This window comes from Ammodytes marinus (genome assembly GCF_949987685.1).
Source record: "Ammodytes marinus genome assembly, chromosome: 6".
NCBI classification, from domain to species: Eukaryota; Metazoa; Chordata; class Actinopteri; order Uranoscopiformes; family Ammodytidae; genus Ammodytes; species Ammodytes marinus.
In genome coordinates this window covers 9,138,931-9,165,746 of record NC_137235.1, presented here as the reverse complement: position 1 = coordinate 9,165,746, position 26,816 = coordinate 9,138,931, and the positions used below count along the sequence as shown (strand labels likewise).

The 26,816-nt window shown below is 41.4% G+C and overlaps 2 protein-coding genes across 3 annotated transcripts in view; both read right to left on the bottom strand.

Annotated features, from left to right (window-relative positions):
- Positions 1-5,377: 5,377 nt before the first annotated feature.
- Positions 5,378-10,354, bottom strand: LOC307251710 (voltage-dependent calcium channel gamma-3 subunit-like; the record flags this gene model as incomplete). The annotated part of the gene is made up of 4 exons (XM_080029112.1): positions 10,126-10,354; positions 7,340-7,423; positions 7,032-7,172; positions 5,378-5,946 (listed from the first exon to the last, which is right to left on the bottom strand). The coding sequence occupies exons 1-4, from the start codon at positions 10,337-10,339 to the stop codon at positions 5,378-5,380; spliced, it is 1,008 nt and encodes a 335-aa protein (XP_079885238.1). The 5' UTR covers positions 10,340-10,354.
- Positions 10,355-12,826: 2,472 nt separating this feature from the next.
- LOC307251409 (protein kinase C beta type) overlaps positions 12,827-26,816 on the bottom strand; it is a 34,232-nt gene continuing 20,242 nt past the window's right edge. The window contains exons 5-17 of one of the 2 annotated variants that reach the window (XM_080028777.1): positions 24,569-24,697; positions 23,946-24,102; positions 23,408-23,542; positions 23,173-23,269; positions 22,867-23,010; positions 21,953-22,126; positions 21,750-21,841; positions 21,507-21,569; positions 21,071-21,209; positions 20,849-20,929; positions 20,641-20,748; positions 19,472-19,612; positions 12,827-14,751 (exon numbers count right to left, since the gene is read on the bottom strand). In XM_080028777.1, coding sequence (XP_079884903.1) covers positions 14,599-14,751; positions 19,472-19,612; positions 20,641-20,748; positions 20,849-20,929; positions 21,071-21,209; positions 21,507-21,569; positions 21,750-21,841; positions 21,953-22,126; positions 22,867-23,010; positions 23,173-23,269; positions 23,408-23,542; positions 23,946-24,102; positions 24,569-24,697 — 1,613 coding nt within the window. In that variant the 3' untranslated portion in view covers positions 12,827-14,598. Of the gene's footprint in view, positions 14,752-16,546; positions 19,043-19,471; positions 19,613-20,640; positions 20,749-20,848; positions 20,930-21,070; positions 21,210-21,506; positions 21,570-21,749; positions 21,842-21,952; positions 22,127-22,866; positions 23,011-23,172; positions 23,270-23,407; positions 23,543-23,945; positions 24,103-24,568; positions 24,698-26,816 lie in introns of those variants that run through there. The other variant, XM_080028776.1, reaches the window with a different exon arrangement.

Below are 26,816 nucleotides of genomic sequence, written 5' to 3'. Positions count from 1 at the left end.
CCTCACTCTCTACTGCAGGATCTGTTGGTGTTGCCATGGTAACTGGTAAAGGCAAGGATGGGGCTTGAGCAGGATGACTGTTCTGAGATGTTGCAGACATGAAAAGATCAATCCTCTTCATAAACCTCCAGATTTGGATTCTCCGGCACTTCAGACTTCTAAGTGACTGAAGAGGTATTAACTAGACAATAGAACACACCTCGGGAAAAGCACAGGAATGTGATGGTGTGGCTCAATTGAGTTGGAGCCTCCACTGTGCTCACACTAATACAATAATGCTCCCATTCCCACATACAGTATTTCCAGTCAGTGTATGTTTGTTGGTGCAAATTTAAATCTGTAAGAGAAAACACATGGCAGTGTCGTGCCAAATCTCTCGCCAGAATGAGAGAATACGGCACTTGAGTGGGAGAAGGACGGAATAAAAATCAGAGGAGAGACAGAGCAGGGATATAATATGATCGAGATGAGCAGCCAAAAGGCTCTCGCTGATCATAAGAAGTACAGGGGAGATATTTGCCTCTGTATTTATGCATGGGAGAGGAGAGTGCGTCAGGGTTATGAGAGTCTCTGGCAGAAGAAGTCAAAAACTGATGTGCGGATGTCTGGCAGATAACCTATAATATTGCCCATGTTCACAATATCAGTTTAGAATATTGGAATGCTAACATTTGCTGATAAGCACTAAACACAAAGTACAGCTGAGGCTCATGTCTTTAGTTAGGCATGCAGCCGGTATTTGGTTGAAAACTAAAGAAGGCTATTAGACAACTTTACATTTTGATTTGATGATTAGAAAAGGAGGAGTGGTAAGTGAACATCAATGTCTACAATTTCATGGCAATCCATCTAAAAACTGTTGAGGCATTTTAATCCAAACCACATATCCTTCCCCTCGGTGGCACTAGATGAAAAAGTCTAAAGAAGAAGAATTGCCAAATCCATTAGCATTCTTCCTATGGGCTCGGTTAATGTCTTCACCAAATTGTGTGGCATTCCATCCAAAAGCTGTGGAGATTTTTCAGTCAGAAACCAAAGTGGTGAGCCGACTGACGCCATGGAATGTGACTCAGAACTCATCCAAAGCATATAATGGAACATTTATTCCTTCAGTCATTCACCACAGATGAAGACCACATCTCAGCTGCCAATTAAGAGTTTTCTTTTGAAGTAACTTCCATGATAGAAAAAAGTTTGAATACTATTTTTAACATGGCTGTGAGACGGACACTGCTAAGTATGTAGCTTTGTTTTGGTGTGCTGCTTGTGTGAACTGTAACACTGCTTCTAATACATGTAGCACATATTTCTACAATTAACAATTTCACTGTCTTCTTAACCCCATGCCATGTGATGTTGTCCTTATGAGCCATCTAGTGGTTATAATGTGAAGATGAGTTTGGTATGTACACTGTATAGCCAAAGTATCAGTTTTTCATGCTGTAGTCTTATTATTGCCACAGCATGCAATTAGAGTGTGAACCAGACCTTATCAACCAACATCACCGGCTGACCTCTGTAATGTTTTCTTAATGGGAGCAAATCTCTGCAGCCAGGTTCCGGAATCTTGTGGAGAGCCTAAAACCAGAATAGTGGACATTGCAACACATTTATTACATATGTGGGTAACACTTTTCAATAAGGTACACAAAATTGTAGTACCTACTACATAGATATGTAGCTACCTTACACATAGGTTTTTTTTGTGTTACCTGCTACATAGGGTTTTTTTTTGTGCTACCTAATAGGTTTTTTTTTTGTGCTACCTAACACATAGGGTTTTTTTTTGTGTGCTACCTACCTACTACATAAGTTTTTTTTGTGCTACCTAACACATAGGTTTTTTTTTGTGCTACCTAACACATAGGGGTTTTTTTTGTGTGCTACCTACCTACTACATAAGTTTTTTTTGTGCTACCTAACACATAGGTTTTTTTTTGTGCTACCTAACACATAGGGTTTTTTTTTTTTGTGTTACCTAACACATAGGTTCATTCTCTAAACTGCAGCCTAAGATAAGTCAGGATGGTGAATCTTATGTTAGGTAGCACACAAAAAAAACCTATGTAGTAGGTAACACAACAAAAAAAACATATGTGTTAGGTAGCACAAAAAAAACTGGATAAATTATTGGGTTTGAATCCCACCGCTGCCAGGGTTTTGACATGAAAAGGCTCTTAAATAATACAAAGAAAGACAAATGCAATAGAGTAAAGACCATTCTAGTCAGGAACTGATGAAAAGATACGGTGAAATGGGACCAATTTGCTTGAGACTCTGATGTGTTCTGTTGATATGGAAACTATGTGTGACTGTGTTGTGTCCTGAGTGAAAGAGGTCAACGTGAGTGTTCATCACAACTACCTAGAATTGTTGTCCGAAATATGGCGCCACCATGGTAACGCATCACGTCTCTTAAGTCCGCCTGCTGTGCTGATGTTCTAGCTCTGTGAAGCTGTTTGTGCCGCCCTGTCATCTCTAATGCAGGATACTCATGCATGTTCATACAACACAAGGGCCTTGAATGTTTTTCAGTACGGTTGAGGGGCTGGGGGTTGGGGGGGGGTAATGTTCTTCTGAACAATTGTTTGTGCCTTTGTTAATATATTTGTATTTGGCTTGGACATTTGCTTGTGTACTCACTTATACAAGGACAGCAATTTGAATATTCTCTCTCACAGACGCCTGAGCTGTGTCCTCCTCACCACACCTTGAACCACAAGTTATTTCTCTCCAAAGCACATTTTCTGTTCATTTATAAGCTTTTATTTGATGTAAACGGAGACAAAGTGACATAAACCATCGGGGCAGGAACTTTTGGTTCATATTCACATGCTTATTCAATACACACTCTCTGACACACAAAACACACTGTGAGAGACAGATACAGAGAGTTTTAATGCAATAAATGGGTGTTTGAATTGTGTCGACAGAAAGGAGGAAACAGTTATGTTGTGTTTTAATGGACAGCTCCCCCATTCTCTCTCTCTGCATTACCATCTGTCTCACACTTCACTTCACTACACGCACGCACACACACACACACACACACACACACACACACACACACACACACACGCACACACACACACACACACACACACACACGCACGCGCACACACACACACACACACACACACACACACACACACACACACACACACACACACACACTTTGAAATATTCTACTGTAATAGCAGCAGAATGACACACACAGAGCACAAAATAATAGATTTCAAAATTGTGTTGGTTAACAACACAATTTCCAGTCTTTTCTCAACACTTGTCAACAGAGTCAGACAAGAGCTTGAACACTAGACAATTAATCGATTTACAGAAATATTATCTACAACTTCTTTGTAAATTCATCATTTTTTGCCAAATATTTTCTGACTCCAGCTTCACAAACGTGATTTTATTTTCGTTTTTTTTAATATCATTATGAATTGGATATATTTTGTTTTTGGACTGTAATTTGGAGACGTGGGAAGCTATGTTTGTAAGTTTGTCAAAATGTCTGGACATGTCCTCGATCAAACATAGCCTGGCTCCGCCCCCCCACCTACTTCCGCCCAAATTTCATTTTCCCTTCAGTAGTCAGTCTGGGGATGGGGCGTATTAGTGGGATTCTGCTTGTCCAGAGTTTTGGTTGTCCAATTAGCGAACAGAGCGAGTGGCTGAGAAGAACGATGACGTCAAAGTCGCGCTCCAGTTTCAGTTGAATGCTGCGTTCCTTTTTACTCGGAACTCGGAAATGTCCGACTCGGTAGTTCCGAGTTCCGACCTGTCTGTGTTCCAGTGCATCTGCTCGGGAAAGTATGGACGCCTAAAACCTTTCTCATCCAAATAACTAAACGTTAGGCTCTAGCTAGTCTGGCATGACCACTTCCGCCAGCGTCTATTCGCTTGCGTCGAAAAGCTACGCTGCCCTGACACAGCCCCCTCCTTTTCCGGTTGCTGGCTTTCCCCTATTGTGATCCCCCTCAAATTCGGAAACAATTCGCTCACAGTCAACCCGTGTGCTTATGTGCAGCGCTCTCTCTCACACACACACACAGGGTGTGGGAAGTCACATTATTGTAGACAGAAATAAAGTTTGGCGACACTTCGGCGGTCCGGGACGCATCCTAGCTTAGCCTAGCTGTCCAACTTCATTGTACAACTACCCCCGGGCAGAAATACCCTCATAAACTCTGGAAAATGAAGCGTGGGGGTTTGAATTGAGCACCGGACCTTATAACCAGCTAGATTAAGATCCGCCGTTCCCTTTCTTTGGTGAATTAGGGACTAAGCAGCGGTGTTTTAGCGACGGGGAAAGATTCCAACGGCTTCCACTATCACCTAGCAACTTACGGCTACTTGCTGCAGTTGGTGTAGCGCTCACAACGTCAAAACCCTGTTCTGCCTGTAAACAGACGGACTACGGCTCTGACTACAGCGATAGGAGGTGGTGACATAAGTTCTCGAATGCTATAAATTCTACTCGACCGCCGTAGCCGTCCTCTCAACCGCCGATGATAATGTTACCAGCGATAACACTACGTGGCAAGTTAACTCCGGTTAAGTTATCCCGTGAGCTCCTCGTGGGCTAAAGTGTATGGTGTCTTGACATGCTGGTTAGAAAGCAACACACTATGTATATTCCTTTTGTCTTTAATAGTTTTTGTGTGGCGTTTGCGGGTTTAGCCATTTCTCTGACAGTCTCTGGGCGTGAAGACGTTCCATCAAAATAAGTCCCCCCCCGGCACTATTTTGCAGGACACCGCTGCTGCTTCCCGGGGTTAGCCCCGCCCTAGATGATTGTGATTGGTTTAAACAAATACAAACAGGCTAGCCCAGTTTCCCCCGGTTTCCCCACCCGAATAGACGGCTCTAAACAGAGTGCTTCCAGACCATACTACTTGCTGTAGTTTGGTCTGGCTTTGCGAGACTAGGCTCTAGCCAATTAGATCCATAGACTACAATATGTAGTGAAGTCAGAAATTTCCGAGATCCCTGAACAACTGGAACGCACCGTCAGAAGCTGGCTCATTACGTACGGCACGACCAAATGTTATGCGATTGGTTGGCTAATCCAGAGTGGCACTGAGCAGATCCAATAGTTTTAAACTTCAACAGACACCCGCCTCCAAGTGAGTGAACGTTTGCCAATTACAGCAGTTCCAGACCTTCTGTACAAATGAAATGAAGTACGATGGTCTGGTTGGACCAGGCTAGATCAAACAGCCAATGAAAAAGAAATCAACAGATTAGTTGAGACTTGTTCTGGTGTCCAAAGTCTTTCCTCTTTCTTTGCCAAGAAAGTGAGAGAGCCTTGCTTCTCTTTGATCATATCCCAGATGTTCCTCTTGTGTTATATTACAGTACTCCTCTGCTCTCAGACAGGCGTGGTCCTTCTGTTGGCGGCACAGTTATATGACAGCATATGTGTGTGGTTGTTGTTGTGAGCTGCAGTAATCAAACCATCATCGGCAGCTCTGTCCACCGTCTTAATGTCTTTGAGTGGCGGCGAGGAGGCCAAGGTGTAGAGCATGAACTCTGAGCCCACTGCCAGTGGTGTCGGCAAACCTGCCATGGCGGCGGGGCCTTTAGATTCGGCAGAGAGTGACGGCTCTCGCTCTCGCATCAAGGAGTGTCGAAAGGAGTCCCCCGCTGCACTCCTGGAGCTGAATCGGCGTGAGCGGCTGTTGTAGCGGTTGCGGTAGTAGGATGAGGTGCGCAGTATGGCCGGCTTTAGGAGGGCAGGCCGGCCTTTGGTGCGCAGCTGACGGTGTTTATCTATGAACACGTGCACTGCCAGGACGCCCACCATCTCCGCCAGTACGAAGGACAGAGCGCCAAAATAAAACGACCAGCCATAGGCGTAGCTCTTCTTGTTGTCGCTCTGGCTGGGGTCACCAGAGTTGGCTGATATGTACACGATGATGCCGATAATGTTACTGAGACCTGAAAGGAGTATAGAGGGATTTAGAGAGGGTCAGATGGTAAAGAAAAAAGTTGGTAACGCTTTACAATAAGGTACACAACATTGTAGTAACTACTACATTGTTATGCATTACCTACTACTTATGTTTTTTTTTTTTTTTTTTTACTACCTAGTTTTTTTAGTAGCTACTACATAGTTATGTCATGATCCTGCTTGGGCCTCAGGCCCTTGTGTTGTTTTTTCCCCTTTACCCTTGTCTGTGTTCTGGTGTAATTGCAGGGTTGGAGTCAGGTGTGCTGGAGTCAGTTACCAGCATTCACAGCTGCCATCAATCAACAATCAACTGCTCTTCATATACCCGGCCCTACCTTCCAGACACTGCCAGATTGTAAACTCTGTTACCCAGTCAGTAACTCTCCAGCCACCTAGACCTTTTGTAGTTCCGCCTGCATTTAGCTTGTTGCTAAATTCCGTTCTTTTTTGCCACAGTCTCCCAGCCTGACTCCTGCCACCAGCTCCAGCCCCCGTCAGCCAGCTCTTCCTCCCTGGACCCCTCTGCCTGCCTGCTCTTGCCTGCCTCTGCTCGTCTCCCCGGATTCTCACCTTGGCACTTCCTCCTGGACCCCCATGCCTGTCAGCCACTCCAGAGCCCGGCCCAAAACCCCAGATTCCTTCTAAATAAACCCTCTTAAACTGGTACTGTCTCTGCGCCTGTGTCCTCCCTGTCCAGCCGTTACAAGTTATGCATTACCTACTACATAGTTTTTTTAGTTGCTAAAAGAAAAAAAAAATATGTAGTAGGTAATGCATAACTACGTAGTAGACACTAAAAAAAACTATCTAGTAACTAAAAAAAGAAAAAAAACATAAGTAGTAGGTAATGCATTACTACGTAGTAGATACTAAAAAAATAAAAACCATGTAATAGATGTATAACTTTATAGTAGTTACTAAAAAAAGAGAAAAAAATAGTAGTTACAAAAAAAAGAAAACCTATGTAGTAGGTAATGCATAGTAGTTACTACAATTTTGTGTACCTTATTGTAAAGTGTGACCCTCACCCTTAAGTTTATGAACGCTATGGAGATTTGTGCGTGTTTCTGACCTGCAGAGATGAAGAGTATACCCGCGCAGAGAATGACGTTGTAGCGTGACTTGTAGAATTCGCTGGCAGCTACGCACACACCTCCAAGAAACAATAACCCCACACTGAGGATGGGGAAGAGGCTGGAGGCTCGAACTGCTCCTGGAGGAGAGGAGAGGAGAGGAGAGGAGAGGAGAGGAGAGGAGAGGAGAGGAGAGGAGAGGAGAGGAGAGGAGAGGAGAGGAGAGGAGAATACGGTGTAAGTAACATTTGAGACAGCAATTGTCATTGTTAGATCTCACAATGACATGTCCACGTTTGTTACCCACGTAATAAGTACTCCGCAGCATCCTGCTCGTAGTTTGCGTCCTCAGCGAAGTGATCAATGTCTTTGCAAACGCCCCGAGATGTCCCTTCAGAAAGCAAAGAGAAAGAGAGAGAACTACATCACAATACATCCGTTTGATAACTTGGTTTTGCATCTCTTCTTGTGACATAGGGCTACAGTATACATGCTGGAGGCCTATCATTTACTCCCATTGACTTGCATGAATTTGATACGCACCATCTGATAGGCTGTTTTTGTGTGTTATTATTTTTTTTGCCACCTTTAAGTTCAATTTCCTTTAAATGTAAAGAAGTCAGAGGGAAATAATATGTCTTCCAGAAAAATGTGTCTTCTTCCGAGGTTAACGCTTTACAATAGGGAACATACAATTGTAATTACTACGTCATAGTTACGCATTACCTACTACATAATTTAGTAACTATACACAGTTAAAACAATATTTGTAGTAGGTAATGTAGGTAATGCATAACTTTGAAGTAGTTACAAAACAAACCGATGTAGAAGTTACTAAACAAAAATGTATTAGGTAATTTTGTGTACCTTAGTAAAGAGTGTTTTTTAAGTAACTACTGCATAGTTATGCATAACCTACTACATAGGTTTTATTTGTTTTTAGTAACTACTAGCCTACAGTGTTTAGGTAGTAGGTCATTCATAACTAGTTGTTACAAAAAAAAATAACCTATGTAGAAGTTAATGCATAACTATGTAGTAGTCACTACACTTTTGTGTACCTTATTGTAAAATCTTTCCCTTCTGAGTTGCTTTAGGAGATGTGTCATCTCAACATTTGAAACAATGCCTTCTTGAGAAGTATCATCGTCATGGATGTGAGTTTTGAGAAGTTTCATTAAAAATGTATTTTCCTTCTCAGATTATTGAATGCAGGGGTATAAATTCAATTCCCTCCTCCTGCCATCATGTCAGTGTCCCTTCATTTCCCCTGATGCTATGCCAGCATCCTGCATGGTAACCTGCTGCCAAATACTACTTTCCTATCTAATAAGTATCACTATCATCATAGGGTGTAAACTTATTTTAAACGTGGACTTGCAGCTTGTACACATGGTGTATTCTGCTCTCAGTAACCTCCGGCTCAGCAGTGCCTTTCAACACACAGGGAAGTATTGATAAAATGTGTCCCCCATGCACTGCACTGATTGAACAGTATTGATGATGTGACTCCGTCGCCATAGTTACCAAAACAAAAACTCATTCAGTGGCTACAACTCTGGCCTCAGTGAACATGTCAGGGTACATCACAGAGAGGGGCAGTTAGTCACATTATTGTGTGGACCTTGGATTCTGTCCCCTTAACTCTAACCAAGAATAGATGTTGTCAGAGCACTTTTATTTTGCTGTCAGCATAGTATCATTAGTCTTACTTCACACTGTTACTTTGGAGGACAATTTAGGTGTATCCTGACATGACAATAACCAAGCATCTCAACTGAAAGACACCAATTGTAGGGTTGTTGTTTGATAAGTGCACACAACAAAACATTACCCTATCCTTTGTCTGTCGGCAACTGTAGTTTCATTTTGGATCTATGTTTTAATGCCAGTCGTGTCTGTATTTACTATTTAGCCAACTGAACTTGTTGTCATTTTGAGCTAATAAAAGAATCCACTAATTGTTTCTTATTAAAGCCTTCAGCTTCCCTTCTCTCCTATTTGTGGGTTAGGGTCAGCTGACTGATGGAAACACACACACACACACACACACACACACACACACACACACACACACACACAAACACACACACACAACCACACACACACACACACACACACACACACACACACACACACACACACACACACACACACACACACACACACACACACACACACACACACACACACACACACACACACACATAAACGATTGTTGAAGCATTGATGTCCTCGGATCGCTTTGTAACCTTTTCCATTAAACCATTTTAGAGCTTACAGAGAGAGTGGGGTGAGAGGGAGAGGGGGATGGGGATGGAAAAGTGAGGTGAGATTATATTAAGAGAGCTGAACTTTTTTACCTCACTTTTGCGAAGGCAGTGCAAACAGAGAATATTGGGTAAGAGAAAAGAGTGGGTGTGTTACAGAAAAGCGATGAATAATTGAAAAAGTAATCTCCATCCATTATATTTCAACCCCGCTCCTACTCTCCTCAAGATGCACCTTAATGAATTTGACCATGAATTTCAATCAAACCCTAAATCCATCTAACATATGGGATGTGATGCAGTGGAGTGACTACTAAATGACCACTATTGGCTTGAGAGGCTAGTTAATGAAGGCTATTTCTACGACATACATTATGATGTATTTTTTCTAAAGGCGAGTAATGCACACTGTGGTAGCCTATTGCTACTTTTACTAAGGTAAAAGATCCAAATACTTTCTCCACCACTGAGTGCTTGAATCAACTTTTACCAATATTGATATTGATTATTCAGTCAACTCTGCAATATCCATAACTTGTCTTTGATGATAGAGATACAGGAAATGGTCTCCCATAAAAAAAAAAGCGTTGAGATCAAATATAGCACAGAATACCGAATACAATATTATTCTCTCTACTGTTATAGGACTTTTGGGTATACATATTATGAAGCATCCATTGCTTTTGCACCTATATGACACGTCATTTCCTATTTAAAAGGTTTGCTGCTATTCTTAGAAACTGAACCAGTTGGCTATATGTAGCCTATAGACTACAGTGGTGAGCCTTTACAAACACAGTGCAGACAGTAGTTGATTTCCTACCCTCATAGCAGCAGGTCCTCCACAGACCCGAGTGGGTCAGCACCTCCTCGTTCTTGCGGACGGTGTCGTTGTCGTTCTGGCTCTTGGAGCGGCACACTCCGCGGGAGTACAGCCAGTAGTCTGTGCCCACGGCGATGGTCATGAGGCTGAAGGCGCAGAAAGCCCCCGCCGTGGTCATCAGCATCATCATCCCACCCCACTTACACCCCCTCATGTCGGCCCAGCCTCCTCCTCCACGCCGGGGAGCCCTGGTTTACAAACTGTTTAAAAGTTTCCCCAGGGTTCTTATCGGACTGTGGATCCAGTCGGCTGACGGAAACTTTGGTGTTGAGCACATTTTCTGCAGCCTGTCCTATAGGCAGCCTAGCCTACTAGGACGGGCCATGTCTGCCTAAGCTAGCCTACAGTTGGTTCACTGAGTTTGGGAGTTTCTATTTAATTTCAAGGGCGCAGGAGAGGTTCAGGTGATTTTGCTGTTCTGTCAGTATGGGAAAAAAACAGGCCGAGAGGCGGAAAGTGGAAGAAGTGGAGAAAAAAAATCCTCGATAAAACCAAAAAATGTGAGAGAAAACTGCAAGGGCAGCGGTCCTCCGGACACGGTCCAGTTTGTTAAAGCTTTAAGTATATGTGCAGCTCTAACACAGGATGATCCCGCCTCCATCGTGTGTGTGTGTGTGTGTGTGTGTGTGTGTGTGTGTGTGTGTGTGTGTGTGTGTGTGTGTGTGTGTGTGTGTGCGTGAGTGTGCGTGAGCGTTTCCCTATCACTAAGCAGAAATAGATAAACCTGCCTGCAGTTCAGCACCATGGACAGCAGCACAGTAGCGACCACACGGGCGTCGTTGGTTTCAGAAGTTTAATTATGATTAAAGGCCTACTTCACCGGTTTGAATATGAAGGTGTATTGAATTCTGAGATCCTATGTAGTATAAATGTGCAAAAAAATAAAAATCGGTTCATCCTAGCCTGAGAAAAGGCAGAAAGAGTGTTTTTTAACCCTATATTTCTCTTTCTCGTAACATCACAGAAAGAGAAATATAGGGTTAAAAAAAACGTACTTTGTAAATATTACTGTGATGTCACAGTAAAACACATCACAGTAATATTTACAAAGTAAGTTTTTTTAACCCTATATTTCTCTTTCTGTGATGTCACGAGAAAGAGAAATATAGGGTTAAAAAAACACTCTTTCTGCCTTTTCTCAGGCTAGGATGAACCGATTTAAAAAAAATTCGCACATTTATACTACACAGGATCTCAGAATTCAATACACCTTCATATTCAAACCGGTGAAGTAGGCCTTTAAGTTCATAATCATGCTTTGCTTTCCGTAAAGCCGTCACATTTAGCTCCATTAAAATGCATTAACCCGATAATCACGTAGCCTATATGTCCTTCATGGAGATCTGATGCCTTGTACAAACAATGTTGGGCAAAAAACGTATTTGCAATGTCAACATCGAGCCTTTAAACTCAATCAATATTGTAAAGAACAGACGTTCTACAGAAGCTAATACATGTACTGTGCAGGTGTGCTGACTGAGTGCCATCACTGCATTGCTGTAGTAGGTTGAGCTCATGGCAGACCTAAACAGATGACACACCTATTCATCATCAGCTGTGTTAGACACCTCCATCTGCTCATGATGGTTTGAAAGAGAAGTGCAACAGTTTGAAACTGCAACCATTTTTTAAATTTTTTGGTGGTCAATTATACAATATTTCGTATCCATTGCTTTTGTTAAAGCTTTGTAAAGTGACAGGGAATGTTGCACTACATTGTTTTTGCTCCACATGTAAAAGTGGTTGATAAAATATCAGAAACACTTTGTGGTACAGCCACACATTTCATTTTCAAAATAAAAGCTTTTTCCTCATCACATGTCCTTCATATTAATGTCCTCAATCAGGATCCCATCCAACATTAAATAGAAGCTGCCCCATCATTTGAATGAATAAAGGAATAAATGAGAATATTAATATTTTAGGGTTTTGAATATGAAGTGGGTGAGAAAATGTGAAGACGCCAAAGCAATCAAAATCTACATTTGGCCTAAAAGCAAACATGTGGGAAAATAAAGTTCATCTGATTTTATATTTGTGGAATATTTACATTTCTGAAAATAAAAACTAAATTTGGAAGTGTAATTGATGAATTAATGTCAACGTTTCCTACTATTACTCCGGCTATTAGTTGATTGATCAAAACTCTTTATGAACTGGCCATCCCTAATGAATGGCTTACTCAGTATAGTTTCAATAACACTAGAACTGTGCAACATTGAGAGCAACTTAAAACCACAGTCAGACCCCTATGTGTTCAAACATATAGTTACTGTAATATTCTAATTACCAGAGTGAAAGTTTGTTCGTAGTTGTAAGCATGTTTTTTTTAACTGGACTCTGCTGCTGAGTGCAGAAAACTGCAGCATCATTGACAGAAAAATCAAACATTTCAAACGTGCTGCACAAACATCAATGTGATCATGGCAGGAATTTCTATCACACAACAAAACGCTGTAGTGAAGCCATGCACAACCCATCAAAACAAGAGTCGGAGCTACTGAAATGGTCTTATAATTCTCTTTAATGTAGGTATCATACTGCAAGTCTTTCTCACGCGCAGGTTAAGACGGCGCATGCAACACATGTACACTGTCCCGTTACATTATTTATTCAGGTTGCTTTATAAAAGTTGCCTTCTTCTCTTTTTATTATTCTTGTCCTCCTGCCATTTGCATAGTAAACACTGTATTCACCCCTCTCCCTCTTGTCTTATGGCATTGCCCAGTTCTGTCTCCCTAAAATGTACACATATATATATATGAGTGTAAACTGGGGACAGGGGGAGCGACTGAAGAAGGTATAAAAAAGAAAATAACCAAGATCAAAATGAGGATTTAAGGAAAGGAGAAGGGTAGAGATAAAAACATTGAAAAACAAAGTAAGAAAATGTTGTCAGGAATAAAGTTCAAAGAAAGAAAGATAGGGATGTGAAGATTAGTAGAGAATTCTATGGTAACATTAAAACCACTTCTAGCTCTAGATCCCATTCCTATTTACACATACACATAAACACAAGTCATACAGAATATTACAGTACATTTACTTTATATGTTCATTTCACAGAATCTCATATTTTCTTATCAAAGGATAGCAAAGCAGTATTCGCCCTGCGCTTTGTAAAGCAAACGCTTTAGCCACGCATATGTTGACACTATTAAAGATGGCGTACACAGCATTCGGAGTGGAAACTAAAACTGGGTTTGAGCATGGACAGTTCAAAAACTCACTTGCATCGATAAATCCAACACACGGAGGGGTTTCCCCCCCCTCCGTAATGTCAAAAGCAGATCATAAGGGGCTACTGTACCAACAAATATGGCATGCATAGAGGAGCTGCACCACAAAGACTGTATAGGCCTACACAGCACTTACCAACTGCGTACACAGTGCCATTGAGAAAAGAGAAAGAGAGATTAAGCAAGAGAGAGAAAATAGACAGAGACATTTATTAAATATCGCTGCCGAACAGGCATTTTGTGGGATATCACTTTTTTTTTTGTCTTTTTTCTTCTTTTTTTTGCATCAATTTGGAAGACAAGACGTGCTTAAGACTAAGTTCCGGACCTTAGACATGAGGTTTCTAATCAGGACTTTTGTCATTCAAAACATTCCTCATGTCTGTACAGACGTGTGTGCGTGTACTTGTAAATCAGGCTTTGTGAGGACCAGGTTTTTAACCGTACAAGTCAGGACATTTGTGGAAAGTGAGGACATGTTGCTCGGTCCTAACCACTTCAATGGGCAGTTTGATGGTTAAGACTTGGTTTAAAGGTTGAGGCAAGAATTAGGTTAAGGTAAGTTTATGGTAAGGGGCTAGGGAATGCATATAGTCAAAGAGGGTCCTCAGAAAGATAGAATTACAAGGATGTGTGTATGTGTTTTTGTGTGTGTGTGTGTGTGTGTGTGTGTGCGCACATACATGACATATTGATCATGGAATGTTCATGACGTAACTTTAACAGTTCGAAGGGAAGGAAATCGAGTAAACAAACACACTGTTGTTGATTGATAGAGTACATACACATAGATACACATTCACTATGATTCTTTGTATAGACCCGCTCACCACAGGGTCCCTGTGAATAATACACACCCCTAGTGTTTTCTGGAAACTGGCCTGTTACTGGTCCAACTCAGTCCCACGTGACCAATCAGAAGCTGAAGCCATCAGCAGATTGTATCTTATCACATCGTTTGTGTGTTTGTATAGGTGTGAATGTGTAGCAAGTGTGGTGGTTTATGATTATGGTCCAGATTATATGCTGGTGCAAGAGGAGTTTAAAATGAGATGTCGGGGCATTTGCTTTAGTGGTTTGAGTCTTGGGGGTGCGATGAGATTCCAAATGACTCTTGGAATGAATGTAACTGGGAGTAAAGTCTTATCCGGGCCGCGTCACCCATGGAACTCCTTTAGACTTGTATGATGTATTCAGGGTTGGTGTAGGAAAATCCTTGGAACTCGTTCTGGTCCAGATTCATAATGAAGAGCTTGTCTGTGGGCGTCAGCTCCACCACCATCTTTGTAAACTCTTTGTCGAAGTTGCCGACGTCACGGCGAGATTTCTGCCGCAGAGAGAAACAGGGTAGAAAGAGAACATGTAAGAAAAGGAAAACATGGAGGGAATTTGTACAGCGGAAAAGAAAAGAAGGTTGACAACAGGCAAAAACAACAGTTCTTCCATTAAAGCACAAAGATGAAGGGTAATGAAATGTAACGCTTTTCAGCAGATGGAAAGACACATTTGAATAACCTGCAGAGGTGGGACACAGTTGTTGTTTTTTAATGAATGTCATTTCAAATGTTTTATTGCTTAAGACAAGGCTTTCTAACGGTTTAACTCAAAATTGATAAGACATATCTCTGAGATGGCTAAATCAAGCTGATCATTTCTCCTATAATTGCTGTTGAACTGCAGTATGGATAGAGCCGTAAATGAGGACTGTGGATCCCCCCGCCCCCCATCACTTCCATTAAAAATACATTAGGAAGGAATGAACAGGTAGAATGATTACAGCAGGCAAAACCTAATCCAAAATCCTAATGAGGCCTTAACTGTTGGTTAAAGGCTGACTTAAACATATCTTTTGAGACAAAGTGAAGTCGTCAGTCCTTAGTGTTGAACTCCTAAGTCCAGTGTGTTTTTTTAATTTTCAAGTCTATAACATGGTCTAGTCCGCACCTCTGATCATCTGTAAACGGTGGCACCACAACAAGTCTTGACTCACTCACACCATTGACTCCAAACAGGACTGGGGGCGGACAACGAAACAAACATACCTTGCCGACAAACCCAAGAAACAGTCAACAGATGAAGAAAAGAAAAAGCCCCGGTAAAACATTCCAACAGTACAGATGCAAGAAAAAGATTCCAAGACAAACTTCCAAAAAGCTAGAGAGAGGAAAACATTCCAGTACAAAAACAGACGAGGATGAGGATCGATAAAAACAGACCAGCTGCAGACTAAAACCACAACCAGAGAGGATTTCAAACAGGGAAGTGAAGGCGTGAGCCCCAGGCAAAACACATGTATCACACAGACACACACACACAAAGCATTTAGTTTCCTACCTCCTCCTTTTGTCTCATCACAGGGCTTCCAGATGAAATGAGGAGGGGCTGGAAACTTCCGCACCTCTACCACGGCTCCAGCTCACTTTTGGCCCACGAGGCAAAAGCTTCACATGTTATATCTATACGCTGTGCGATTATTTGTTTGGTTGATGACACTTTATTTAAACCCCCCACCAGTAAATAGCTTATTATAGACAGTGCATGAATAATAAATGTTTGATCAAACAATTTAATTTAGTTTTGTTGTTTGTCTGCAAGCAGATATAAGGACTTTGGTATAAGAAGAGGATAAACACTTTTAGTCCAGTGTATAAATAAAGAATAAAATCATTTAAATTAAATTATTTACAAACATAAAATATGACATAATTATAATATGTATTATAATGAAGTTATTTATTTATACATCTAACTCCATTCGCAAACTAGCAAGCATCACCCTTCAAATAGGCCTATTTGCCTCCTTGCCAAGAGTTTAATAAGATCAACCCCGGTCTCTAATGTGTTTTTTTTTTCCAAATAAAGAAAATAAGACATAACTTCTGGATATTGGTAAAGCTATTTAGATTCAGATCCACAATTGCCGTTTCCTGTCTCTTTTCCTGTCTCAGTTTTTATTCTAACTCATGCTAGTCGTCTCTTGACTATCTTAGCCTCTAGATATAACAGTGGAAATGATCTTCTCATTAAAACTCTCAGCAAGAACCCGGGCAAACGTATGTCCCAAAGTGTTGAACTATTGTTATCATTCTGGGTCTAGCAGCAGTAACAAGGCAGACACAGCAGAAGTAGTCTGGTAGGCACCAGTGAGTATATTATCAGTTTCCAGTCATACAGGACAATTACACAATCCACAGAAGCATCTCTCTCATCCAGAACAATTTATCCAAATTTTTCTCTGATATAGAATTCATTATATTTTATATATACTGTATATATTTGATCTATTTCATATATCTCATCATGATACCATTGATTCCTCACCATCCCCATCTTCACAATAAGCGCTGGCCTTTTTTCATCTGGCAGACAAACATCGTCGTAAACCCCTGCCTCCTTTTTTTTATACAATTTCAAAGAACAAAATTTGACACGTGTTACTACCCTGCATCGTTACACTGTTACAAAAGGGAAAAAATACAAACTTCCTCACAATGAACCACAAGTATTTCTTGGACAATTAATTTTAGGCATGAAAATGACTTTCCAAGGGTTTTGTATTGTTGGAGAACAGATAAGCTCTAACATCTGCAAAATGGCACAAGATGGCTGCCCTTAATCACAGTTGTTGAGGACAGTATTTTCCCCACATCCTCGTGAATCTCAACCCATATTTTGGCACCTTTGGACATCTTTTTTTATAAGCTTTCAAACTACCGGTTTCACACGACCTTGACAGGTCTTCGTCATATGTGAAATGCTCCAAAAAATGGTTGTTTACAAGCTAAGGTTTATGTCCTGTAATTAAAAACACAGTGTTATGTGGTGGATTTCTTCAGTCTATGAATCAGGAAGAGTTCTGTCAAAAATCCCTAAATGGACATAGACTAATACTCTTGCATATTTGCATGTACAAAGACTTCTATCCTCTTGACTGATTCAAAATTAGATCAGCAAAAATGTTAAGATAAGCTCACCACGACACTGACCGAACAGAAAGTGTAGAAGTATTTGGTCATATAAACAAAAATAAAGTCTACACTAAGAAACTGATTAGTACTCAAACAATCATAGCAAAGCAATTGGTCAGTTTTCACATACACTGTCTGAATATTACCGATATGTGATCATAGAACACTCAATTACCATCACTGATAGGTCGTCAATATGTAATTTACAGGGAGGGTAGACAGAGACTGAGCAAGTTTTGGGTTGGAAGTTTTGGGTATAAAACTGCAGCCAAGCAGCCCTCAAGAGTAACATCTCTGCTCTCAAGATAGAAAGAGCCTAAAGTTGAAACGAGAGCAGTGGTATAACGTGACACACGGAAACCTAACTGGAAACAGTGTCACCACTGGTAAACAAGGATAGTCTCCTACTGGCAACTTGACACATGAATAGGTCTGCTCATTTTCTCCTGATTGTTAGCATTTGAAATATGCTCCTTTCGATTTCTTTGTGAGAGTTAAAAGAGAGGTTTGATACCACTCTTGTGTCTGTACATCAGGTTCGGAGATGGAGTCAGGAAGCGATTAGCTTAGCATAGCATAAAGACTTAAGTCAAGGGGGAAACGGCTAGCTTAACCTTTTCTCAAAAATACAGCAACCAGAACAAAACGTGATTACTAAAGACGTTTTATCTCATTTATTTAATCCCTGAACAGAGAAATGTAAAAAACAATGTGTGGACCAAGGCAATATTGGAGAAACCAAGACAGACTACCATTAGTGAGCTAATATTTTAGCATGCTCACTGTCAGCTGTGCAAGCTTTGAGTCAGTGCAAGTCTTTTTCTAGACAACAGACCTCACCGAAACATGAACAAATTTGCTCTGAGCTAAATGCCAGCATGCTAAAAACTGCAAAATGACGTTGTTAACATACTGAAATGTTAGCTTAAGTTAAAAATGTTCTAATCACAACCAATCACCAAGTATAGCTGAGTTTGATTTTTTCTTTCCTTACATTCGGATCACAGTGATAAGGTAGGCTACTGCTAAGAATTAAACAGAAAATAAATTAAAACAGCAGGTTGATAAAGAATCTAATTTTACCACAGTACCAACATAAAAGCTAGCAATGCTAACAAAAATGTTGCTTGCTAATGCCTTCTGCTGTCTCCATTCGTCACAGAGTTACAGCACTTAACTTCCCCTTTAAACCACACATTTTTTACATTCCTGCTCGTCTACGGATTAAACAATCAGTTATTGGCAATGGCTGTAGATGTACTAGTAGGCATGGCTAGCCGTTTCCAATCTTTATGCTTAGTTAGGCTCATAGCTATCTCATGTTGACCTAGCTCTCAGAAAAAAGCAAATAGGTGTATTTTCGCATAATGTTGAAGTATTCCTTTACCGTTTTCACCCTGCCTGGATGTGACATCATGGTGTTTTTTATGGATTTATTTGTATGTATGTTTCTGAGGTGTGGGGGATTATTAGTGCAGCCCAGTGACATGGGTATGGTCATTGAGTTGAGGGAGGGTACTCCGGGTTAACAAATGAGAAGCCTTGGAATTCTTCCTGGTCCAGGTTGGCTATAAGCTCCGAATCTGGGGGGGTCAGCTCTGGGGGGTGGCGCGTGAAAAAGCGATCAAAGTTCTCAGCATCGCGCCCACACTGCCGTGGAGAGGAGAGAGAGATGGGGAGGGACGGAGTGAGTATGATGAGGGAATCGGGGGAAAAAGGACAACAACAAAAGGACAAGGAGAAAAAAGAGAAATACAACTAAAACATGGCATCAACCAATCGAATCATCTCACAGCCGAAACTGTGGATTTCCATTGGTTCGTATGTGAGCTAGAGGCATCTGAGCTCCATCATTGAAGACTACACTCACAAACCTCAGCTAAAGCTGTATTTGTCAGAGTAGTGAGCAATGGAAGGGGATGGCTGGGTTTGGTGGATGAGCGATCTTAACATTCCTAATAACTTACCTTAAAAGTTTGACAAACAGTTATTTTTCCTTCCTTACTGTGACTAACAGGTAATCGGTGACGTTGAGATAATGTTGAACAGCTGAAGATTGTGTGTGTGCAATGTACTCACAGCTTTAGGTTTGAAAGGCGGCTGGACCTCTTTATTCTCCAGTTTTTCCCAGTCTATATAGCGGAAGAAGGCGTGCTCCTTGATGTCTCTCTCTCCCTCTGGACCACAGCCCAGACGCTTACCTGGATGTTTGGTCATCAGCTAAAATCACACACAGCCATAGAAAAGAGTTTGCACATGTTTTTTGTCACTCTTCAAAAACTTTACTGCAGTTTGTCTCGAGTCACACTTGTGGCGGCGAAATGCACGCCGTATTTAGAAGGAGGGGGTAAGATAATCTGGTAAAAGGCAGGACAATAAACTATTGAATACATCAATCAACATATATGTCAATCAATTCACAATTAATTAATATTAACTGACCATAGCTACAGCAGGCATAACCATAGCCATCTACCCACAACTTCAACCAGACAACAAGTCTTGGGGGGGTACAACTTGTGTGAATTATGATCAATTGTCATTCTGAACAATTTTCATACCAGCCAATGGTGGACATAAAAAGCATCTTAAATCTCTTAACCACTAGAATACCCTAATAATTAGGTGTATGTGCTTTAAGTTGGAACCTATATTTATTTTTTAGATTCCTGAGTGCAGAATGATAAATTGGTACTGCTTTAGCCTCACTGTTGGATTTCTTCTTACACAGTCTTTCACTCAAAGATAGGAGTAATTATCATTATGGCACACTCTTCTCTGTTCAGAGATGATAGGAGAAGGATTTAAGGGCCGGATTAGGAGGACTGACCCAAATGGCATACTCACATAATTTTACAATACTACATACTGCAGCTGCCCTTAAAAAGTATGTACTCTGCATTCAGTACGAATACAATTGGGACACACTATTTCATCATAACACTGGCCTTGAACTGTGACAATCTTGCTTATATAATTTGCATTCCACGGTTGTGCTCTATCTGTGGTTTAGTCGATGTGAAGTAAATTCTGCTGGGCAGAGGATTGTGGGTCAGTACAGACAAAAAGGCATGTGAGCCTACATACTGCAAAATGGGACCCAATGTAGTAGGACATAAAGGCATATGACATTCATGTTTTGTTTTAGGACATCCTGGATCGTAGACACTAAATAGTATGGAAGTAAAGGTATTTGAAAACACAGTGAGTGTCCATGTTTAGGTGTGTGCTTGAGCATGTGTCCTTACCCCCTTGCAGATAGCAACAGCTTCTTTGGACATGGATTTGGGATATGAGACATGATGCTCCATGATTGACTGGAACAGCTCATCTTCATCCTCCCCGTCAAAAGGCGGCTGGATTGGGAACACATATACTTCATCATTGATCATCAGTTCTTGTCACAGTTGTCTGTTCTCTATTCAAAAAAAGTAACAAAAGCAAATGCATACAAACCTGTCCAGCAAGCATTTCATAGAGCAATACTCCAAAGGCCCACCAGTCCACAGACTTCCCATAGGGCTGATAAGCTATAATCTACAAGACACAATGGTAGAGTCTCAAGTCTTTTTAAGTAGTTAACAGGTTTTGAATAAAAAGAAAATAAAAAAATAAAGAGAGAGAGAGAGAGAGAGAGAGAGAGAAAATATATCAACTAATTCACACACGTAAACAAACCTCTGGAGCGATGTAGTCTGGTGTGCCACAAAAAGTCTTTGTGGTAATTCCATCCAACATGTTCTCTTTGCACATGCCAAAGTCGGCTATCTTTATGTGGCCCTCAGAGTCCAGCATCACATTGTCCAGCTTAAGATCCCTGAAAAAACACACACACACACACACACACACACACACACACACACACACACACACACACACACACACACACACACACACACACACACACACACACACACACACACACACACACACACACACACACACACACACACACACACACACACACACACACACACACACACACACACACACACACACACACACACACACACACACACACACACACACACACACACACACACACACAGGTATTATTCACACCTGTGTTGTGAAAGGATCCTAAACTCCCCTTTCAGATGTCGAGCTGACTCACCGGTACACGATGCCTTTGGAGTGAAGGAAGAAGAGTCCAATGGCGATCTCTGCAGCATAGAACCTGAAATAGAGACAAACACCAGTTTGTAAACATATTTGTCCATCTGTATTGATGTGGATAAATAATATGGTAAGTGTTATGGGTTTTCTGGCACTTTTATAATGATCAACATTGCACAATATTTTTCTTAATACATACATGCATAAATGTACTGTTCCGTGTGTGTGTGACTGTACTCACACAGCATGAGGCTCCTTGAACTTCCCGACCTGTTGGATCTGATACATAAGGTCTCCTCCATTGATATACTCCATGACAAAATACAACCGGTCCTAACAGACGGAGAAGAAGTAGTGAGTAGAAAAAGAGGTAAATGAAGGATCAGTGTTACGTTCAAACTGTGTGTGGCGCCATTGTTTCTGCGTGTGTGTTTGAGCCCTCACCATGGTTTGGAAACAGGAGTGCAGCTGAGTGAGGAAAGGTGGTTTCCCAGAGAGAGCGAGGACTCTCTTCTCCACCATGGTGCACTCCACATCGTCGTCCTGGATCACCACGTCCTTCTTCAGGATTTTGACCGCGTACAACTCGTCGGTGCCCTTCCTCTCGGCCAGCATCACCTGAATGGGGAGTCAACTAAATGTAAATGTAGGCTATTACCAAGTAAAACCCAATAAAAATCCAACCAAAAACGATAAAAAGGGGGGAGGGGTCTTATGGCTGATGCGTGTTCTGATCGCACACAGACAATCTCCTGATGTTTGCTGCATGAGTGTGAACAGGTAAAGCCCCTATCTCACTGGGCTGCGACTGTTTGCGACAAGTTGGAGACACAAAATTGCGAGAAAATATGCGAATTAGCGACAATTTTTATGAACGGAATGGCAGTCTCATTTTTGTCTCAAATCAGTCACAATTTAGTTTCATATGTCGCAAAACCCTCGCAAAGTTGTCTCACACTTCTCGCACTTTCTGACTCGCGGAGACTAAATTGAGAAGGGTGTGCGACGCGTTCGAGACACCTGCGACCACTCTGAGACTCTTTCGAGAGTAGATTTGTCGCACACATTTTTTGAACATGTTCAAAGTTCAAGCGACAGGACTGCGCGGCTCTGCGACTCATGCGAGGAAATTGAGACCCCAGCGAACGTTTCAAGACAGGTTAGAGACTCCCTCGCGAATGCAGTCTCCAACTTGTCGCTAACAGTCGCAGCCCAGTGGGATAGGGGCTTAAGATGTGGTCATTTCTCCAGGTCAGATTCTCTGGATATTGACCATTGGAGTTCATGTCACGCTTCAGGGCTATTTAATTTTTCTCACCACAGTAGAACATTGTGTCTTACTTATGTGCCCTAATCACCTTGCCAAAGCTGCCTTTGCCCAAAACCATGATGAAGTTGAAATCAGAGAGCTTGATCCGGTCCTGGTTGCCATTGCTGTCATACTTGCACACTGATGAGGAGGAAGAAGGGTCTGTGGGCTTCCCTGGACCCACCCTGGCCCTCTGGGGGGAGGGAGAGAGAGGGAGAGAGAGAGAGAGAGAGCGAGAGAGGGAATGAGATGAAAAGCAGAAGATTCTAAAGGGAGGACTAGATAAGATATACTTTATTCATCCTTATTAAGCCTCCTGTTGTCATTTGTCTGGCTACGTTTCTTTGTGTCGCACCTCAAACTTTTGTCGCAGCTCCTCGTTCCCCTCCTCTCCCTCCGCCTGGACGGGAACATTAAAGTATTCCCCTTCCTCCTGGGACAGCATCTTAAACCTAAAAAACCCAAGAATAAAGACAGAGCAATGTCGGACAAAAACCAGGATTATATCACCCGACTATGACAAATAAAAGCCCTTTAACAGTCACACCACTGCTCCCCTCGGCCTTTGTTATTCCCTTTACACTTCTCACCATCCATCGACCCCTTGTTTCTGTAGCTCCGAGATCCCAAAAGACAGGGATCCCATGAAGTCGTTCCTGCTGGTCAGATCCCAGTCCCAGATCTCCAATGACAGACGGCGATCTTTGTCACTTTCTTTGAGCTTGCTGAGACAAGGACAGAAGAAGTGAGTGAGGGTGGTCAGATGAAGGATCGGAGAAAAGGATTCTCTTAAAATACAAATGAAAACCAAGAATCACACAAAAGATTTAAAAGACACATTCCTGTTAGCTATCTCTCTATTCAAACTGGCAGACACCGCAGCAATTAGAAGTTTTTTTTTCACAGCAACCCAGAGTATTTACAAGGAAAAACCAGGGAAAACAATGGGGATGGGGTCACATGCATGAGCTCCAGTTAGATCTGTGCTATTGTGACAGAAAATGAGGCAAAAAAAAGAAACTGGAAACTAAACTAGTTATATTCCAAATATAAATTGTTGATCAAGCGTGTGAAACCTTAAAAAACTTGTTTGATATGCAGTACTGTACACAATGAGAAATGTCTCACAAAGAGAAGGACTCATTCCAGGTGGGGTTAAGGCAACATTTGATGGTCTTGGTCTTCTGCTTGCTCTCACTCTTGGGATCTGGGATCAGTTTGAGCTTGACGTAGGGGTCTGACAGGCCGTTGGGGTCCATGGGCACCAGGTTCCTAGCCTCTTTGACTGCGAGAGGTGGAGAAAATAGTTCAAATTGTCTGAAAACATTCAAGAAAAAAACATCCCGAGATAAAAACACACTTTTAGACTGTCAAGGGTTGAAGTCTGGAATGCGTCCTTTCCAGAGGACAAGCAGGACATGGGAGTGTTGGTGCGAGTCCCGTTTTGGGGGCTGCCCTAAATAACTCTGGATACATTTGACAACACTTAACGACAGTTTAGTTTCTGTTCCATAATCAATCCACAGCTGTCTGAGAGTGAGAGAACTGGCACGTGGATGCATGTCCCCGGTGGCGATGTAGGTCAATCGTTGGATCATTGATCGACTAATGGACTTTCCAGTTTTAGTGTGTGTGTGTGTGTGTGTGTGTGTGTGTGTGTGTGTGTGTGTGTGTGTGTGTGTGTGTGTGTGTGTTTTTCAGTGAGGCAAAGTGTGAGAATGAAGAGACAGGCAGAAGGAGAGCACACTCACTGGTGACGGCGAGCGTTTCCTCAGTGATCAGTGCAGAGATTTGGATGCGTCCTCTCCTCTCGGTGTGATCCGTCCCACACAGGCTCGGGACGTTGGCCACACACCGCTTGTGGATGTTCATCATACAATCTGAGCACAGACGTAGAAAAAAATTGCTCAAGTCAAGTTTGTTTTATTCATAAAGCCCAAATCATACCTATATTGATCATAACATTTCCCAAAAAATGCATAAAAAGTTGGGGGTCCAGACTAAAAAGGTGCAGCGTGTACTACTGTAATAAGGTGTATTTTGGCGTCATATAGTGGTGAAAGTTCTCGATTGCAATGCGCCGTGTCTTTCTACCCCTCCTGGGACATGTACAGAAGTGATGTGGATACCTCATTACTCTTAGATTCATTTCTATCAAGTAAAGCCACACACATTAACGCAAAAACCAGATAGTGTCTTCCTCATGGTGAGAACTCTTTATGTCATTTCTCAGTCGGTCCACTAGGTGTCAGACTGCTCTGATATACAGAGCTCCACATTTTGTCTCCACTCACTTGAGGTGGTGCAGAGGTGGAGAGAAGGAAGGAAAATCTTATTTTTTTAAATGTCTAGATAATGAACCTATATATGATATTATTTTCATTCATTAGCCTTTGTATCTCCATCAGTCAGTGCACTAAACACACCATTCATTTCTGTGTGTCTCTATCGTACAGTAAAAAGCCAGCAGACAGAAAGTAAGGAACTGCACCCGAGTTTTTCTTTTTCCAATTGAAATTAAATCGGTTCCAAATCATAAAATCGTAACCAAACTATAGTTAATATCCCTAATAATAAGTGATGCATGTATGGAACATGTCTTTCAGAGAACCAGTAGAATACTGAGATACCAAATACAGTATATCCCAAGCTCCAATTGTCCTCATTTTGTGTTAATTAGGATTCGTAAAAAGATAATTAAGCGAAAGCAAGTTGTTTTCAGGAACTTGTCTACATGTTCCTCTATCCCGTGTGTAGTTTAATAAAATTGTAATCTGGTTATATGAATACAATTTGAAGAACAAAAAACACAAAGTTTCTTGTTATTTGTTTGTTTACATGGATTTACCTGACAAAATATTTGAGAATTGTGTTGAATAAGCTACTCCAGCTACTAAAGGAGGAAAAGCTGGCATATTATTTTCTTTTTTGTGTACAGTTACATCCAGTGATTAAAGATATATGTATAAAAACGGCTGCAAATGCCGAATCAAAGTCCATCATACACTGTGTGGACTGCATGCAAGGAGGAACAAAGAGGAAGTGTCTAAATAGTGTCTGTCATAGCTGGATATGTGACCCACTTCCTGCTTGTGGCAAATAATTTATGGCTGACAATTAATATGACACAACAGCCAGAATGCAAAATGTATTCACTCATCGTTATGAGCCGCTGATAAAATCTCTCAGTGTCTGTCATTAAGCTGATAATATCTATTTAGCTGTCATTATGAATCATGAGCAGCTCTATTATTGTAAATGATGTACGCAATCTAAATTCAGACAATGTGTTTTTCATCAAAAGCGTTTAACCGAACAACGGCCCACAACCCAAATGTCACAGGCAATAAGTGGATGAGGAATCCTTCATAGTAAAATCAGTATAAATACGGCCGATTAAAGGCAGCCATTTTTGTTTAAATGGTGGAGATTTTTGAGAATGTGTAGAAAGTTTGACTGAATAAGACATTTCAAAAAGGTGCAGTCAGCGATCCCAGGAAGAATGCTTGTTCACAGAGCCTGGGCTGTTTATTAAAACATAGTATTTTCTTTTCAGCGCACACAGCCTGTACAGGTAGAGGGATCCTGAGGAGATGTTCACCGACTTTCTCCAGAATCGCTGACTCTACCCTTTAAATGAATTATGTTTAAATTATGACAGTTCTCTTAAATGAAAAGTGATTATAAAACACACTTCCGAGTACATTTTCCAGGTATAGCGATGTCAAATGTGATATAAACTAAACATTTTGCGTCTTTTGACTACACAGCCTTCACATGTGGTCCCCTTCTCTGCATGTCATTCCCCTCTTGAACCCTTTTCAACTCCGTCTCTCCAATCCGTCTAATAAAGTGAAAAACGCTAATCCCTAAAACTTTGTCAATATTTAAAACTGGTTTCATTAACATTGTCTGCAACGTAAGTAGTTTGTGTTATCTAACTTTAAAAAGGAAGATGTCTTAGTGTGTGTGTTTCATTTGATTTGATAATCTGTATGT